The sequence below is a fragment of the Diadema antillarum genome, unplaced genomic scaffold (assembly GCF_040938485.1).
Source record: "Diadema antillarum isolate AM-2024a unplaced genomic scaffold, OU_Dant_1.0 scf00000156, whole genome shotgun sequence".
Taxonomy (NCBI): Eukaryota; Metazoa; Echinodermata; class Echinoidea; order Diadematoida; family Diadematidae; genus Diadema; species Diadema antillarum.
In genome coordinates, this window is record NW_027271045.1 from 605835 (window position 1) to 624500 (window position 18666).

General features: G+C 38.8%; 1 protein-coding gene across 1 annotated transcript; it reads left to right on the top strand.

Moving 5' to 3' along the window:
• The first annotated feature begins 1400 nt into the window (after positions 1-1400).
• On the top strand, positions 1401-17021 carry LOC139722073 (equilibrative nucleobase transporter 1-like). Its single transcript, XM_071633395.1, has 10 exons — positions 1401-1583; positions 6033-6220; positions 8627-8750; positions 11129-11221; positions 12385-12808; positions 13286-13540; positions 14337-14450; positions 15503-15698; positions 15936-16059; positions 16911-17021. Exons 1-10 carry the CDS (start codon positions 1401-1403, stop codon positions 17019-17021), a joined length of 1812 nt encoding a protein of 603 aa, XP_071489496.1.
• Positions 17022-18666: the final 1645 nt, after the last annotated feature.

The following is an 18666-nucleotide window of genomic DNA, read 5'->3' on the forward strand; positions in this document are numbered from 1 at the left end:
ACCTGTCCGTTCAACTGTTACCCCTATTTTAGTCCCGTCACGTGTTTGCTCGTGTGTATATGTGTCTGTTTTTGTTGATCTGTCTTTCTAATGGGCTTTCAAACCTTTTCCTTGCTTTCAACTGATGTTTTTCTTGTGAGGGGCCCACATCCTACAAGCTTTGTCTTTTTAGCGGGTCCCTCCATTTTTTGAATTTTGCATATCGTTTACTTACTTTTAATCACTTGAGTTTTATGATTATTATCGTAAGCTGCAATCATTGTATATTCTTTTCATTATACATTATTCTTTGTTACCCGAAAAGTGATGTTGTAGAAAAATGAAATAAAATTTGAAATTAGATAAAAAAGTGAATTGATATGTTGAGAAAAGTAGATTGAAAGACCTTCACGGATTTTGCGAAATAAACGCGAGACATTCTCCATACTGTGTGGGGAACTGCTCGGGGTTTCTCAAAGAAGTCGGTAGATGCGCACGCATACACATACACACACACATGCTCGGGGTTTCTCAAAGATTTTGCGAACATCGCATTTACACACCAAACAATAATTTCCAACAAGGATTAGAAAAAAAAACAACAACGTATAGGTGGTTGAAATGTTTGAATAAAGTCAGAATACACGCAAGATAACTCCAGATTACCTGATGCTTGTGGGGTATGTCCTCAGAAAAGAAGTCGGTAAATGCGCACGCATACACACACACAGACACACACACACAAATAACAAGCATACGTGCACACGCCAACAAAAAGAAAATGAGCGGGATAGAAAGGAGAGAGACAAAAAAAAAAAGAACATACATAACTGACCTCAACTCAAGACATCTATCAACTCTTCCAGTTGGAATCATAATTGCCCATGATTACTAGAAATTTTCAATTGTTTGCATTGAAGTCGCGTACGTGTTCTTCGTGTATGTGACTGGCTGTAGTTCAGTAAAGGTACACACGATATTTACATATATATATATATATATACGACATGAGAACTACGGACAAACTGTATGCGCAAGAATAGTTTTCGGCTCCATTGCGAGAACGTTGGACTTCGACATTCGCGTCCTCTGCAAATCATTCGCCTGCTCAATGGAAACGGCCCTTAGTTTCGACGTCGATTTTCTTGTTTCGAAATGAGGCTTCTTAAACGGCAGATCCATTAAAAGATTCTTAATTCATCCAAGGAGGAGAAAGGAAGGGGGTTGAGGTACGGCCCAAAATATGAATGTACATCTAAAAGTAGTTCTCCCAAACGGGAAATTTTTGAAGTGATTAAGGAGAAAGCTACAACCCAACAGCCATTATTTTGACAGTTTAACGGAAAGTCTAGAAGCCGCTAATATAGCCGCAGATAACTTGTGAAGAACGTGACACCATGCACTGAACATTGAAAAAAAAAATGGAAGGAGTCGTTTTAGCGGAGCGTTTAATCGCCTTGACTGTGACTTGTCTGGAAATTCTGGTGCACGGCGGCATCATTTTCGGCTGGCCTTCGTTCATCATCGTGCTCAAGGATATGGGATATTTTGGTGACGAATGTCCGGAGAGCAGCGACATTAAAAACACAACTGAAGCTGGTGGCGTAAGTATAAAAAAGAATCGGATTATTCATCTAAAAGGTATTTTTTATAATAGACAGATCATATTGTTTTGGTTATCTTACTGACATAAATAACAGTTCGTTATTTTTTATCATTGCGTTTCAGTTTAAGATTCAAGTTGATATCTTTCTCCATTTTTACAAATGACAGCAATTTGACTTATCAATAATATTCTCACCATGACGTAAAAAGGGGTACTCGAAGAGTGCTCGAAGGGTAAATCTAGACCAGTTAAAAACTTAACTGAAAAGAAAGAGTAAAATGCTATAAGCGCAGCGGTGAAAATTTGATTGAAATCAGAGCAACTATCATTGATGTTCTACGATTTGAAATTTCGCTTATTTTCATGAAATAGTTCTTGGACAGTTATAGTATAGTCATTTATGGAAATAAGTGGGTTGATGGTGCTTAGCAACATGCCGCTAAGTGTGTAAGCAAAATATTGATTTTTTGTTTAATTTGTTCAAACGTGATAATGCCCCCTCCTCAAATTCTCTTATTTCAGACTGATTATTGTTTTTAAGTTATTAAGCCAGGAATAACATTGTTCTTCACGCTCTCAAGGCAGAGAATTGATTTTTCGTTGGTTCATTGTTGTACATGATGAATGACAAGTGAGGAGGTGATTACTCATTCATTTCCACACTCATATACCAACTGTTCGATAACTGTTCCTTATTCCGAAGTAGTCTGGGTGCTGAATCCACATTTTAGGGTTATTCTTGTTTGACGTCTGGTTAATGTTTTGCAATGGTTCTACTCTATTTCAGGGATGCTGCAACTCTTGCATTCTCGAAGGGCATGGGTTATATGGATAGTTGAACGAATCTGTCAAATCAGACAACTTGTTATCGAAAATGGCCGCTGCAATGTTAATGTACAGCAAAATATCCTTATTATACATGCCTCTTCGGATGAAACTTTAAAACTAAAAAGATATTTATTGACATACTCTGTGGGAGAAGTAAAGGTTTCACACTTTATACGAACACAGATACAATGAATAATGATATACTGTGTATAATTATAAAAAGGTAATCCAACTTTAGAGGGCTACTGTTTCATAAATGTCAACTGTGGGAGCGCAATGTTATAGTTGTGAGGAAAGGGGAACTCTTCCTTTTTCCATTAAAACCCAACTGTGTTGCCAAGCGTCATGCATGACTGAGCACATTCTTTTCAAAGACAACAATGACCAATAATTGCAATTTCCCAAGTTTGAGCGTTATCATGAAGGAACATTGAGTGTCTCACTGAAATAAATGAGATCGGTCAAATAAACAGGCCAGCCGCTACGACTGAAAATTTGTGTTCAGGGTTTTTCTCACATTTCATTGTCAGTAACCTTAACATGGTCACTTGTTGGATAACCTGGTCACTCCCACAAGGCCAACCCACACAATCCATTTCATCTGTTCATATTCAACACGTATAGAGCTCGCAGCGATGTACCATGTTTTCGTTATGAACAGATAAAACAATGGATTGTGTGGAATGGTCTTTGTCGACGCGTGACCAGATTATCATAAACGTGGCCATGAGTTTCGGAATTATCAACCTTCTGAATACTGAATCTTTTCATTCCGGATTAACGGACCTTGGGAATGTTAATCAACATCGTCCGCGTAAAATACAGGTTGCGTATGAGGAAACTGTCATCAATAACCAATTAATTATTTGGTTGACTGGAATAACACAGTGTCTCCGGGTTATATTTTATGCTCTCTCCCCTTTCTCTCTTAAAGAAAGAGAAGAAATAAGCCAAACAAATTATATGAATACTGGAACCTCGAGTACTTTCAATAGCATGTAGCATTGAGGAGGACAACATAAATGTAGCCGGACAGCAACGAAGAATGAGGGGCCACAGAAGGGGGTACTTGATTGGCATTGTTCTTTTAATATGTATAGCAACAGTATATTACAGTTTTACAAGGGAATATCCCTTTTAAATCGACCTTTTCCTCACTCATTTCCCTATACCACATTTAGTACATTTTTTGACAATTTCCAAAATATTCCATCAAATATGCGTAAACGAGATATCTCAATTTCAGCTTTGAAAAGCAAAAACTTCCTCGTACAGGAAGGATGAGGATAGCACTCTCCCACGCCTTCTCCCTGCCCCCCCCCCCGCATGCATACAAGACTATGGCTACATTTTGAACATAGGAGTTTTCCAAATTTGCCAAAAAAAATGTGTGCACCAAAACGTTAGTCTGCCATCATGAAATACAGAATCTCCCTTGTGTAGGAGGGGGAATAGGGCTTATCCAATATCCTCGTGCTTTGTCTCCTTCCATAGACTTGCTACACTTCTCTGATCGACAAATTTCCAGATATTCCAACAAAAGTGTGCCCCAGATCGTTGAATTTCAGTTCTAATAACGAAAAAGCTCCGTCGCATATGGGAGAGGTATCTTGCCACCCTGACATTGCTTAATCTCCTCTATAGAGTTAGTACACTTTGGGAAATGACAATTGCCGAATTTTCCACAAAAAGTGTGCTTTAGATCGTTCTATTTCAATTCTAAAAACTCAAAAGCTCCGTCGAGGGGGAGGGGGCATCCTCCTCACACATCCTCTCCCTCTACCTCATTAGACCTTGTACATACACAGTGATGATACATACACGGAATAAAAGCTAAATTCTGTGATTTAGCGATCAACACTTCTCTGAAAAAAGTGTTATTCATTTTCATTACTTTTTTATTTTGCTAAAAAAAATTCTAAGTACATGTATTTCACTAAAGTTTGAATTTGAGGTCTGAAAATGCCAAATCAACCTCGTGACGGAGGAGAAGTACCCCTCTCCTACACTAAGACCCTTGTCTTCATGCTTTTTTCTGTTTGATTGCCTAACAGACAGCGTTCATGATATTCATTGTAAGAAATAGTACAAGAAGTTTATTCAAATGATACCATTTTCTTGGCAAATTGTTCAGTAATATTCTACATCAAGATATTGCTATACCTTACTTGAACAAATGGAACTGTTTCAAGTCTACAAAAAACGCAAAAACACGCATTAAAATTGCACCATTTACAACATCAAAATGCAAAAAGTTCTCACCGCGGGACGGGGGACAACCCCTCCCGCACCCTTCCCCTGCATGCCCCGTTAGCTCCGATCGCGAAGGATCGGTCGCTTCGCTCCCTCGCATACTAACCGCCACCCCCCCCCCCCCCCCCCGATCAAATCAAGGCTACGGCGGTGCTGACACATTCTATACGAAAAAAAAGAATCAGCTTTGCACCTTCACCTGTGTCACAATGGGAGCATCTCTACGGGAGCAATTTTGCATCTTAAAAAGGTGCGTACCTGTTTGAATGATGCAAAGTTAAATCTATCATTTCTTGGGGTGTGTAACTGAAAGACAGCATAGCCAGTTGAGTGTCCTTGCCTGACGCCAAACTGATTAACGACTGTGATAGTAGCAGTAGTAAGATAGAATGTAGTAGAATCAATAGTAGTAGTAAATGTCAGTAAGGTTTTCTTAATAAAGGGTGTTGCCACTGCTCTACCAGAGGGCCCTGCCATTATTATAACCCTAGCGTGAGTTGTACGATACCCAGTTATACACCTACTATCAGACTATGATCGGTAAAAACATCTTGTCCATATAATTATGAAATAGAAATAAGAAACAACAACAGCCATAAATTCTTTTGTGTACGATGCATTCCAGGACTTTTGATGATGCGTGAAGTTAAGAAATTTGACATTTTTTTTTTCATTTGCGACAGGTTTTTTTAAAGACATACAAGTACATAGAAAATAATATATGAGACAGTGGGTCAGCTTTGTAAAGTATCTTCTTTTTGATACTGACAGTTGACCCATCATGTTTGTAGATTTGCGAATGATGTTCGTTGATCTGAAGGTTCATTATTAAATCCGAAAATAAAATAAGGTGACTTGGTCCAAACAAAAATTGTGGCATTGCTCCTAATTTCTTTACTCGAGAGGTTCCTTTACCCTGAAATGAAATAAGGTTCGTTAAATCGAGAATGAAGAAAAAAACCGGGTAAAATCGGGTCGCACGAGTTTTGATTGGTTTTGTGATGCAGGGTCATATCTATAGCAGTGTTTAGATATTTTTGTTGAATGATGGCCGCCACCGTCATCATGAGTTGTTCATGCTCCTTCTTTGCTGAACAAGAGGCAGCCTGGTACACGTAGTATCTCGGAACCTTCGTTAAAGGTTGTTACCTCATTGTTGCACTCCTCCCACTACACGGGAGGAGATGTGAGAAGCTTGGATTCTATGTTCTCGATTTTCAGTGAACCTTTTCCTTTTACATAGTCCATCGTAGGAATGGTAATTAGTTGATTGTAAAGGTACAGTTATGAAAGAGACGTAAAAAGTTGCCGTTTAATAAACAGCAGACATTTCGTTCTCCATTTTTACTACCTTTTTTATATTCAGTTTAGCTATACGATCACCATGGCAACAAACATCCAGACGGGAGGAGCCGTAACAGCCTCGTGCCCTGAGCAAGACGCTCGGCTTCAGCTGGTTTACTCCCTGGCAACCGCTGCCCAAACTATATGTATGTTTCCCCTCGGATACTTTTTTGACCAGTTTGGAACTCTTCTTTCCCGTTTGGTTGTGAGGTATAGTGTGTAAAGCTAATATTCATTTGACTAACTATCATCCTTCGTTGTAGGTCCATGGTTGAAGAGAGGTCTTGTCATTTTTCTGTCAGATATCTGCATCTATATCAAAGGGTGATGGCGAGGATCTTGTGTATTACCTTAAAGCGGAGTTCCAGTCCAGTTTAAAATAAGTTTGAATAGAAAGAGTACAATTTTCTCAGTTATTAAGAATATTTCATCAAAATTGGATGAAAAGTTATACATGCATGACATTTTGAAGGTTAAAAAAACGGTTCTTGAACAGTTATGAATATATGCTAATATTAGTGAGGTAATGATGTTATCTACTCACAACTTGCCATACAGTTTGTACATAAAATGGTGACATTTTCAATTTTAATTCAAACGCAAGTACGCCCAGTCTGAAATAGGCCCCATAAACGTATAACTGATTATTATTCTGAGGTCATTCATTTTGACCAGGAATAACACCATGTTAAACAATTCAAAAACTGAAAAAAATAAATTTCATTATCTTTTTATACACGATCAATGAATAAAGCTGAGGTGACTGCATAATCATATCATCTGTACGGATATTGTTCTCCAGAACGTAGCGAAACTTCACAGTTTCATAACTTTTGTAATTCTATTCGATTTTGATCAAATCTTTACCGTTACACTAATGAGATTTCACTATTATCAGAACAACTTGTGATTGGATTGAATTCCTCGTAATATCATTCTACGCCATTCAGACATGCGTTTAGAAACAAGAAATAGAGTGATTCTGATAGGGTACTATGATAATATTATTAGAAATAAGGTACATTTCTGTAGCGCAGCAGGCTCCTGCTTGTGTGATATCTTTCGAAATTACGCATATACCATCTGACGTATAGCCATTTTGTTTTTGTTTTGTTTTGTTGCTGTTGTGTGCGTGTGTGTGTGTTTTGCGGAAAGAGAGTTTGCTTTTAAATTTCTGAAACTGCACCGGTCTTCAGCTGGTCTTATATACACGAAGACTCGGTAGACAGTTCCTGCACATTATATTTTCATATTTCACTTTATTGTACTTTATACATACCATTCTAAACCAAACAAGACAAACAAACAAACAAACAAACAAACAAACAAACAAACAAACAAGCAAGATACAAAATATCATAGACAGGGGATCATGACTAGGAACTGTATCAGCGAGTTATATTTACATAAAAAAAACTATTGTAAATAAGATGTGAAATTTGAAAGAACCGCAAAAGCAGAGCTTGTAACTGCGGATTCCAGAAACAGTGTGAATGCGTTTCGCAATTGAGATAGGATACAAAGTACTGTTGACATTACTGGACCTATATCAAAGCTAAAAGAGCAAGGTATAAAGGGCACAACAAGTGAAGGAAATGAGAGAAAGATAAAGAAGAAGAAATATAAAAAAGTAAAAAAAAAGGAAAACATGGCATATACATACACAAGCATACGAGCATATCAACCATCAATTTTACAACGAGCTCAAAGTGTCAGAACTTCTGCGGTGAGTTTATGGGAACATAAACCATCACTGACCATGCAAACATTGAAAGCAGAGGTAAAACAAGTGTACACTATTTCAAATTGATCCGTCTATAATGTAAAATAACAAGTTAAAGGGTTCTATTTAGGCGAGTTAAAATCATTAGTTGAGTTTCATTGGCGAGAGTTTCTGCTTGAATATGAACAGAGAAAAACATTTGATTAAATCTCGGGGAAGATCATTACAGAATTTGGGTCCGTTGAGAAAAAAAATTGATATGCCTCTTGGTTTTGTTTTTTTTTTTTTTTGTAAGCTAAGAGTGTATGGGTAGGCCTACGTGAAAGGTGAAATGAACATCTTTTTCTTGTGGGATATATGCTTGGACTGTATATAGCTTTTCGTAACATATGATTAAATATGTCAGGCTTTGCAACTTTGCAAGCTATTACACATAACATTTATTCATCAATGCTTAAAATTTCAAATTATCTGTGGCAACAAAAGTCCCTACACTAACTCCTCTCCTATTATAATTGTTCTATTATTATTTGTGTGAAAGGTATATTCTAATGTGCATGTTCAGCACGTGCTTTATGATATGCAAGCCATGTTATAAAACAATGTCTTGGTGTGCAGCAAGCTTTTATCAGGCTGTATTACAAACTTTATGGAAGGTTCAACTTAAACTTTAACTTGAACTGGATAACAATGAAAACTATTGATTATGACAGTTGATCTGAAAGCAGGAGAATCATGGTATCATCATCTATTGACATACAAAGATACCAATCTCCATTGGACTTTACCCCAATAATAGCACGGTTTTATCTGGCAAACTCAAGAATTGACCGATATTTCAAGTGACCTTAGCATGTTTAAGTGATGATTAACTTTTTTTTTCCATCTTGCAGTCTGTTCATTGTGAGTGGGTACCTGTTGATGGCGTTTAGTTCGGCTGAATACTCCGCTCTTCTATTTCCCGCAACCATCCTCTTCACAGTTGGTGGCGCCCTTTTGCTTCTATCCAGTTTGCAGGTTAGGTGCCGGCTTGCCAGATACACGTGTATTAATGCTCTAGATGTACGCCAACAGAATCGCAATGAATGCGAGAAGTGTTCAAATGGAAGGAATGCATGAAATAGTTCATGAAACTTGCAAATGTAACACACAAAATACACTCACTTATACAACAAGCACACACACACGCGCGCATGCAGAAAGGGGAGAGGAGAGATGAACAGATAGATATTGCATGATGTGTTATTATTTTGGTCTGTACACTATGCATAGGACTTTATGATATCATGCCTATATGCTCTACTCGACACATTCATTTTTTTTTTCATCAAGATTTTCACTCCCCCGACTGTAGGGACTACCATCTTTGGGACAAAATTATTATAAATCAGAAAGAAATGAACTTATCGAAACGCATACACTTACTTAAGAGTGTACCAAAAGTGAATTACCACAAAAGATTTTTAAGTATGATAAATTTTCTGTCAGAATAATTATGCGGCTTTTTAGTTATTGTTATGGCTAATCCTGCTTAGCAGTCAATTTATCATTTCATCATCTAGAAACAAATAGAAACATATGACATATACAAGTTTGTCATATTAGCCAGTTCACAGTTAGCACTGACAGTCTGGAATGACCTCTAGAACCACAGACTTTCAAAACAAGAAATTATCTTAACATATAGGCCTACTTTAAGGCATTATTTACCATGTGCAGATGTAATAAAAACCCAGCTTTAGTGCTTCAAAACAGTTCTAAAATGCGAGGTGGGGATAGAAACAACCATTTAAGAATGTTAATCAGTATGATCAGTATTAAGCATTGGTAAATATACAAAATGTGAACAAAATTATTGTTTCCAGACTGAACCGTCTGCAGTTATGGTTTATTGAGCAAAATAGTGATACCTCCAGATATTCTAGGTTTTATTGCGAATTCTTTTATATGGCAGGATGTTTTGTGATACAACTGACCTACACATACATGACATAGCCATCCATATTTTTGTGATAACCCGAACATTTTTCATATTAAAGCTCCCAATGGTTAAAAAAATGTTTTTAATACCTTTGAAGAGGTACAATTGAAAAAAAAAACAGGCAAAAAGTGGTTATTCACTCACTTTGTAGGTATGTACTGTGTGAATGCATTTAATCAATTTTGTTGAACGGTTACACGTTCACCGATACATTTTGATGTGCACCTGGTTCATACATGAGTATACAGTATACATGTATTAAAGTTTCGTAAAGACCTTTCTAGCTCTTTTATATCACCATTAATGTTAATTCATATCACTTGCAAGTCAATTTCAAGAAAAGGTCTGCAATATCCTTTATCTGCACATGCTCAGATTGTGCCTGTAAATTGGCTAATTGCACTTTCACTTAATAAGCAAGATGGCAGAATGCTGTATAGAAGTATCATCAAAGTATGAATGATATGGAATAAGAATGATATGGAACTTGAATTCACATGTTTTCACCAAAAAAACAAAAAACAAAAGAAAACCGTATTCAGTGTAAATCTAAGAGCGTCTTACTTTCTCTCTCTCTCTCTGTGTCTCCTTTGTGTAGTACTGATATGGTGTAGGTATGCGAATGTCCTTTGCTTGAGAGAGTTTCTAGTTAAAACTATCGGCAGATGTGAATTCAAAATATCACTATTTAATGATAGACGCTGCCCTGAAGTAAATAGTACTTTTATGAGGCACCGAGGTCCATAGTTTTATAAAGAAACTCGGAATTAGACAAAGTACTGTTATTCTATGTTTTGCCTTTTCATGACGGGGTATTTACCTAAATTAATGATCTGGTGATGTAATCGTTCTTTAACCAGTGGAATTTCGTAGATATCGTACAAATGCATTACGATTTTGTTTTATGTTCATGCACTACTTGCAGCGAGTGTGCTTTGAACATGTGTTTAAAGTATAGTGTCAGTCTAAATTTACAGGGGCGTCGTCTGCCACCTCAATGACAATCAGAGATTCATTCATTTCATCTTATTTCATTTTCAACTGTACAAACGATTTACACACACACAGTAACACAATATCAATGCAATGCAGTAGAGAAGGAAGCATGCTTCATTGAAGACGTGCTATAATGTTCAGAAATTTGATTACAATAACCGCACAAAAACAAGATCAATTTTGCCAAAAAATTTAAACAAAAAGAAAAATTTTCGCTATCTGCATGCAAAACAATGACACATTCAAGTTAAATTCATGCAATTCTTGAATGAATTGTCATATAAAAGAAATTCACACACACATACGCGCGCGCGCGCGCGCACACACGCACACACACACACATGCACACATTCGTACGACATAGTGCCCTCATCCAAGAATTTATTTTGTTCTTGTTGTCTACTCTATTGTCTTTCAGGTTGGAAATTTGTTTCCATCACAGCGATCTACAGTTATATCCGTCATGAACGGCATGTATATCGGATCTGTGATCGTTTTCCTCATTCAAAAAGTAAGGATTTTGATTTATCAATTTCTTTGTTTAGATATATACCATGTATACATATATATACAGTGCGAGAAGAAGAGCATTCGTAGACGTATAGCTAGTGATGAACGTGCGTGTTTATTGCCGAGCTATCGGTCTCCTTTGGAAATTCATCAGGGCTGTAATGATACAAAAATGACTCATTTCCATGGCTACACTCGTAAAACACGCGTTGATCACTAGCTGCGTCCACGAATGCTCTTCTTCTCGCACTGAATATAAATAATGGAGCTACATTGGTGCTGTAAATGGTCGAGACCCCTTCTCGCACGCTCTCTCTCTCTCTCTCTCTCTCTCTCTCTCTCTCTCTCTGTATATACATGTACATGTACGCCCCTACATCACAAAACAACCAGAGTCCGCCCAGTCGCCATACATGGATTTTTTATTGAGAGCAGATTCTCAATACAAATGGACTTTCCTAACCTATCTAATCAATGGAAAGAAAGCACCCACTTTGGGAAAGTGTTTACTACGAAAAAGGGCTGCGAAATTTACGTTCTATTCAAGCGCTTAAACTTGCCAAGCTGCCTTGTGTACAAGGAATGAAACAGAAAAAAACAAACAAACAAACAGGATATAAACTTTCGTACCAACCAGAGCCAATTACAATGAATTGATCATGAGATTAAGTTGACATTGTGCATGCCATATCAGCACGTTGTACCTATGACTACTACCAACTTTCAAAGCAGTAGCATTACCCTTCCAGAAGTTTTTAGAGTTAAAAGCGAAGACTGTGTAAAGTTTTTTAAAGAAATTAAAAAGGGTATCTAAGATATACCTGATTATAATCTTCTGCAAAAAAAAAAGTGTTAGAAAATCTGCAAAAAAAAGGTATTGACCTGTTCGTTTTGTGATTCGAAGCTTGACCTGCTTGAGAATAATGTAGTTGAAGAATATTGATCTTTCAGAAATTATAACACACACACACACACACACACATACATACAAAAATAAGATTAACTAGTTTAAAGCTACTTTGAGAACTTTTCGTAATTTCGGGACATTCAGTAATAAAATAAGAGGGAAAATGATTCATTTTTGTTTTCTTGTTTATAGAGATTAGAATTTTACAACTGCTTTTATTGTTTGCATTTGATTGATTTTGTTATTGTTGTTTTCAGACCGCTTATGAGGCTGGTTTTGCTTTCGACGTATTCTTCTTCATTATGGCGGCATCCGTCGTTCTCATGGGCATTAACACCGCGCTCTATCTTCCGCGCACGTTCATCCCTCGGCCGTTGCCAAGCAACTACCGACTTTCCGGATGCAGGGGGTTGGGAGAGCATTCGAAGGGCGATCAACAGGCAGAGATGGTAACTGCGAAAGAGAAGAACGTATTCGTCAACGAGGTCTACGAAGCTGACGAGGGAGGGAATGAAGACGCTAAAGAGCTTGGAGAAAAGGAAGCAGCAAACACTGGCCAAACGAGCAAAGATGAAATCAGCATTCAAGAGACAGACTCTGAAGAAAATGGCGGCATTAATGACACGAAGACGATGGAGGCAGCTGATCAAGATGGGACAACGATGATGCCCGCAAAAAATAGTATGTCTACGTTTTCAGAACTGGTCCTGCCCCATTTCTCAGTGTTTTCTCTCAATCCTGATTTGTGCTAATATCTCGTATCCCTTTGCAATAATTCTGCCATTGTAATTATTGTCATAATATCCATAATAAAGTTACATCGCCAATGCATTAATGTGAATGTTTCAGATTTCCATATTCGCCATAATACATTATGTGAACTTTGAATATAGTAGGCCTACATTGCACAAACGACGGTTGTTCGCTTGTTTTTCCTTCTTTCGTTTTGTATTTGAGTTCGGCAAAATCCTGAAAATGTTCCAAACTACATAAATTTTGCATATCACATGAAAGCCTAATTATGCGAAATAATCTTGGAAATTACAATCTCAGTATTTGCATAGTTGCATGGCCTAACAGCTATAAATTCATATTCTTTTAACTAGAATGAAATTACATTCAACCGTGTCATGTCCAACAGTGTAATTTTCATTGCAGGAAGTGAAGAAGTCAACCACAATGCAATTCTAGTATTAGAGAAAATGGACAGCGAACTAGAGCCTAATGATGAAGAGAGAAATCAAACAGAGGAGCAGACAGACCTGGGATATGGCTCCTTTATGTCGTGCGTCTTCTCAATACCGTTCTGGTTGGTTCTCTTCTGGCAAATGGTTCTTCAGCTCGACATGTTCTACACGTTCGGCACAATCAACTACGTCATAGAAGAACTGGCCGAAGGCGATGATGACGCGGGTAAATTTTAATTGCTGCTTCATATCATCAATGTTGATTAGTAAAGGAGCTCCGAGGGCCTATCGTATCGTCCTTCACTCTAAAGAAAAATAGGTTCAACTTTGCACCTTTACGGGTGCAACTTTGCACCTTTCGATCAGTGTCAAAATTAGGAACACCTTTAAAGGTGCAACTTTGTACCTATCAGATCAGTGTCAAAATCAGGAACACCTTTAAAGGTGCAAAGTTGCATCCTTCAAGGTACTTCCAGTTTTGCATTGATAAACATGCACACACACAAGAATATAGAAAATACATTCATAATAGCACCCAAACTTAAAGCTGAAACTAGTTCACTTGTGGGTTTATGAACATACTCACTGTTTCAAGCTGACGATCATTTATGATAATTTTGATGAAGATGAAGAGGATGAGAAGTTTTGTTGGAGTGAGGGTCGTTCTTATACTGTGGTGCACATTAAAAGTTGATGATAACGGGTGTAAGCACGGGGCTTTTGTTGATGACAACTGTTGATGAAGAAAAGAACAGGGGTAATTATGCATCAAGATTTAAAAAAAAAAGTAATGGTGTCGGTGGCAATGTTGGTGAAAATGAATGACTAGCCTGATTCCCAATCATAGTTTCCCCTTAATGTATACAACTCTTTTAACCAACACTTCTACCTAATGCAGTCTTTTTGTCGCTTATATTCTTTGTGATTTTGATAGAAAATACCTTTGCCTGCATCCTCTACCGTTGAAATAAGTATTCCACTTCTGCTTTTTCCTTCCTTCCCTGTCGGCACTGTATTGGCAGTGAGCTGGTACCTCAACGTGTTCTCCATCACCCAGTTCTTGGTAGTGATTGTTGGTCCCCTGGGTGGACTTCTGATGGACCGCAACAAGTTCTGGCGACCCTGTTGCAACAAGGGTGAGTCCCATATTATCATAAATGACCCTTCCTGATTGTATATTGGCCAGTATAAAAACAATAGTCATTGGAGCTGACGGCATTTGGAAATGATAAGTGCAAGTGGGGAGAATAGTTGTTTTGATTAGATTCAACTCTTAATCCGGACATTTGAATGCATTATTTGTATTGATGAGGGCTTATGTAATAACACTATAAAGCAATGACTTAAATGGGCAAGTGCATTCGTATTTTTGCACCAAATTTGTTGTCTCATTTTTATCCTCTATTTACGCCCCTCTTTTTTACAATACTCTCTCCTAGTCCGAACCATTTCAAGACCCTCAGACAGACAGGTCTATCGGTGATTGTTCATCACTATGCGCTTGTCCCCAACAAGAGTTCCCTTGGCAAACTTACGTCATGCAAATGTACGACAGTTACGATCACTCGCGAAGTTCCCTTAGATTCATCTCATCTCTTTCAATGACATCGGCATAACATGGGTATGATGTTAACTGTACACGTATACGAATTTACGTATAATATATAGTATACGTATAATGAATTTATGCAGTGTTGTGCCTTTTTTGTCATGTGCAATATGACTGTTGGAGCTTTTTGTAACTCCTGTTGAGAAAGACTTTTAGTGCCACTGTTGTGTCGTTGTAATGCTTTTTTATGAAGGTTCTGCTTTCAATTTGCAAAGAATACACAATACAAAACACCCAACTTTAATATGGGCTCATAGAAATGCCTTTTCCGCTCCTTTCATTTTTATATAATACCATTATCATGTTTATCTGTCAAACCTACTGAAAGCAGCTCGTTATGACAAACGTTCCCGCATGATTGCATATAATCATTGTGGTTATTTTCGTCACTCGGCATAAAAGTACAAAATTATCATGTTACAATAAGTATGATGAATAGGCGAGTAAATATCATTTTATACAGGTACATCAGTATTTTATCAATAAATTTTATATTCACAAAAAAATAATGACAAGATGGAATATTATACAATTTAATAAAAAAAAATGATGATATTGAGGCAGCCCTTGCTCACACAGATGGAACATCCGAGAGAAAAGCGTTTGCTGACCTCCAAGACAGCTGCCTGCCCCTGGCCCTGACCAGCCTGGCTTCACTCGGCTACTCGATATGTCTCCTCATCCCAAGCCTCGAGCTTCAGTACCTCACGTTCGTCTTCTTCCTCATCATGCGTTCGCTTCTCTTTGGCGTCGGGTCAGCCGTGGTCGCAGTCATGTACGTACTAGGAGGATCTTTCATGGAAAGACGTATGATTATGATTATGCACAAGGATCAATCATAATTTTCTTTCCTGGTTTTAAGTAAAACGGAGCCATATACTCTACACGAACAGCTACAGCGTATAATGCATCTATATTTCTATCTATAAGTCTGACCCTTACGAATACGTGACAGTGTATACGATCGTGAATATAACCATAATCAGCCGTCCCACATACTTTGATTCTACAGATTTCCGGCGGAGCATTTCGTCAGTGTTTATGGCGCCCTCAGAGCTCTTGGCGGCCTTTTTTCCCTACTCCAGTACCCAATCTTTATCATTCAACAAAGATTCTTGGACGATAACCCCTTTTACGTGAGTTATTACTAGAATAATGCTGGTTTTAATGTTCATGGAGTCGACTGTCGATCGAATATAGGTATTAAAATCATATTATTAATCATTGAATTATAACATAAATTAGAAAGTTAGCGAGAGAGGGAGAGAAGGAATGAGGGGGAGAGATAAGGGAACCCTGCTGGAAAGAACACAGTGTCCCACAGTGTGAACACAGAGTGAACACAATGTGAAATTCCTTCACACTATTAAATTCGAGCGTTTTAACAGTGTGAACACAATGTGAGTCATCAATTCACAGTGTGAAAAAAAACCGTTACTATATGAACACTCTGCAAAAATCACACCACAGTGTGAAATCATCTTCACATAGCGTTTTCACATGCGTTTTTTTCACATAGAGTTTTTCACACGTCGACTATGTAAACACACTGTGAACACACTGTAGGGCACAGTGTTCTTTCTTTCCTTCCATTCGTTCCATCTATTCTGTCATGTCGTGTCATTTTGATGTGTTTCTCCTCTTTTGTTCCGTCCTGTATTGTGATAAGTATTTGTAAACAAGTAATTCATACGGCTTTTTTACTGGTTCACAATATACAAGCTTGCTTTACAGTGGACCTCTCAGTTCCTTTCTCCTCCCCCCCCCCCCACTGAAGCATAACTTTGTCTCTTTTGCCAGTATGCATTTTTATGTTTATCTGTATCATTTATCTCTTGCAAAGTCGAATGTTTATGTTTATGATGTAATGCCTGATTTATTCTGTGTTATGTTTTGTAGGAAAAAAGAATATTGAAAACAAATGAGTTGAATTGAATTGTTATTATTTTTTTTCACTTCATCCGTACTATTACAATATTTTTCTCAGATAACCAACGGATTCATCGCAGCGGACGCCGTGACCCTTGTTCTACCCATAGCACTCTACATCATCGCACGCAGAAGACGCGCGCACGCCAGGAATATGGCAACGAACTAGTCGGTTGCAAGCTGTGAATCAATAGCCGGGTTCACACGTACAAAATAGCTGGATGACGATCGCGATGCACATCCCGAGTTTTTTGCGAGCGTCCGCACCTACCACATTAGCAGGATAGCGATCGCGATCGGTATCCCGCTAATTTGGCGAGCGTCCACACGTACCGAATTATCCCGCTAATTGCCGGTAGAGATAACAGCAAAGCCTGCAAATTGGGTCACGCAGCGCCCTTCTCTATCACTGCCTGCGCGCACTTACCTTTGTCCATAGTCTTTTAGCAGAGGCCTCGCTGTTGTGATGTGCGCTTCGCATGATGGGATATAAAAACTCGAGATTCTAATCCCGACCGTTCACACGTACCAGCGCGGGGCCAATTATCCCGCTAATTGACGAACCAGCGCAAGATTTCTTGGGATTAGCATCGCGATGCTTATCCCGCTAATTTTCGGGTTTTTTCTGTCCACACGTGCAAAACCTCGGGATGACGATCGCGATGCAAATCTCGAGATTTGTATCCCGCTAATTGGTGTACGTGTGAACCCGGCTAATAGCCCGGTTCACACGTACAAAATAGCGGGATGACGATCGTGATGCACATCCCGAGTTTTTTTTTTTGCGAACGTCCACACGTACCAAATTAGCGGGATAGCGATCGCGATCGGTATCCCGCTATTACCTGGCGAACGTCCACACGTACCGAATTATCCCGCTAATTGCCGATAGACATAACAGCAAAGCCTGCGAACTGGGTCGCGCAGCGCCCTTCTCTATCACTGCCTGCGCGCACTTACCTTTGTCCATTAGTCGGGTTCACACGTACAAAATAGCGGGATGACGATCGCGATCCATATACCGATTTTTTTTTTTTTTTTTTTTTTGCGAGCGTCCACACGTACCAAATTAGCGGGATAGCGATCGCGATCGGTATCCCGCTAATTTGGCGAGCGTCCACACGTACCGAATTATCCCGCTAATTGCCGATAGAGATAACAGCAAAGCCTGCAAACTGGGTCACGCAGCGCCTTTCTCTAAAACTGCCTGTGCGCACCTTCCTTTGCCCATTGTCTTTTACGCGTCAGTGGTGTGGTTCGCGCGCTGTTGTTTTGGTGCGCCATTGAGGTGAAGAACCTCTTCGCAGAGGCCTCGCTGTAGTGATGTGCGCATTGCATGATGGGATATAAAAACTCGAGATTCTAATCCCCACCGTTCACACGTACCAGCGCGGAGCCAATTATCCCGCTAATTGATGAACCAGCGCAAGATTTCTTGGGATTAGCATCGCGATGTTTATCCCGCTAATTTTCGGGTTTTTTTCTATCCACACGTGCAAAAAACTCGGGATGACGATCGTGATGCAAATCTCGAGATTTGTATCCCGCTAATTGGTGTACGTGTGAACCTGGCAATTGTCTTTTACGCGTCAGTGGTGTGGTTCGCGCGCTGTTGTTGTTGAGCTCCAAAGAGGTGAAGGACCTCTTCGCAGAGGCCTCGCTGTTGTGATGTGCGCATTGCATGATGGGATATAAAAACTCGAGATTCTAATCCCGACCGTTCACACGTACCAGCGCGGGGCCAATTATCCCGCTAATTGACGAACCAGCGCAAGATTTCTTGGGATTACCATCGCGATGCTTATCCCGCTAAT

Excerpts from the sequence above, each read along its gene's own strand:
- LOC139722073 (XM_071633395.1), top strand. The coding sequence starts at position 1,401 with ATGGAAGGAGTCGTTTTAGCGGAGCGTTTAATCGCCTTGACTGTGACT. Across the intron at positions 6,221-8,626 it reads CTTTCCCGTTTGGTTGTGAG|TCTGTTCATTGTGAGTGGGT; the intron begins GTATAGTGTGTA and ends TCCATCTTGCAG. Across the intron at positions 11,222-12,384 it reads TCGTTTTCCTCATTCAAAAA|ACCGCTTATGAGGCTGGTTT; the intron begins GTAAGGATTTTG and ends TGTTGTTTTCAG.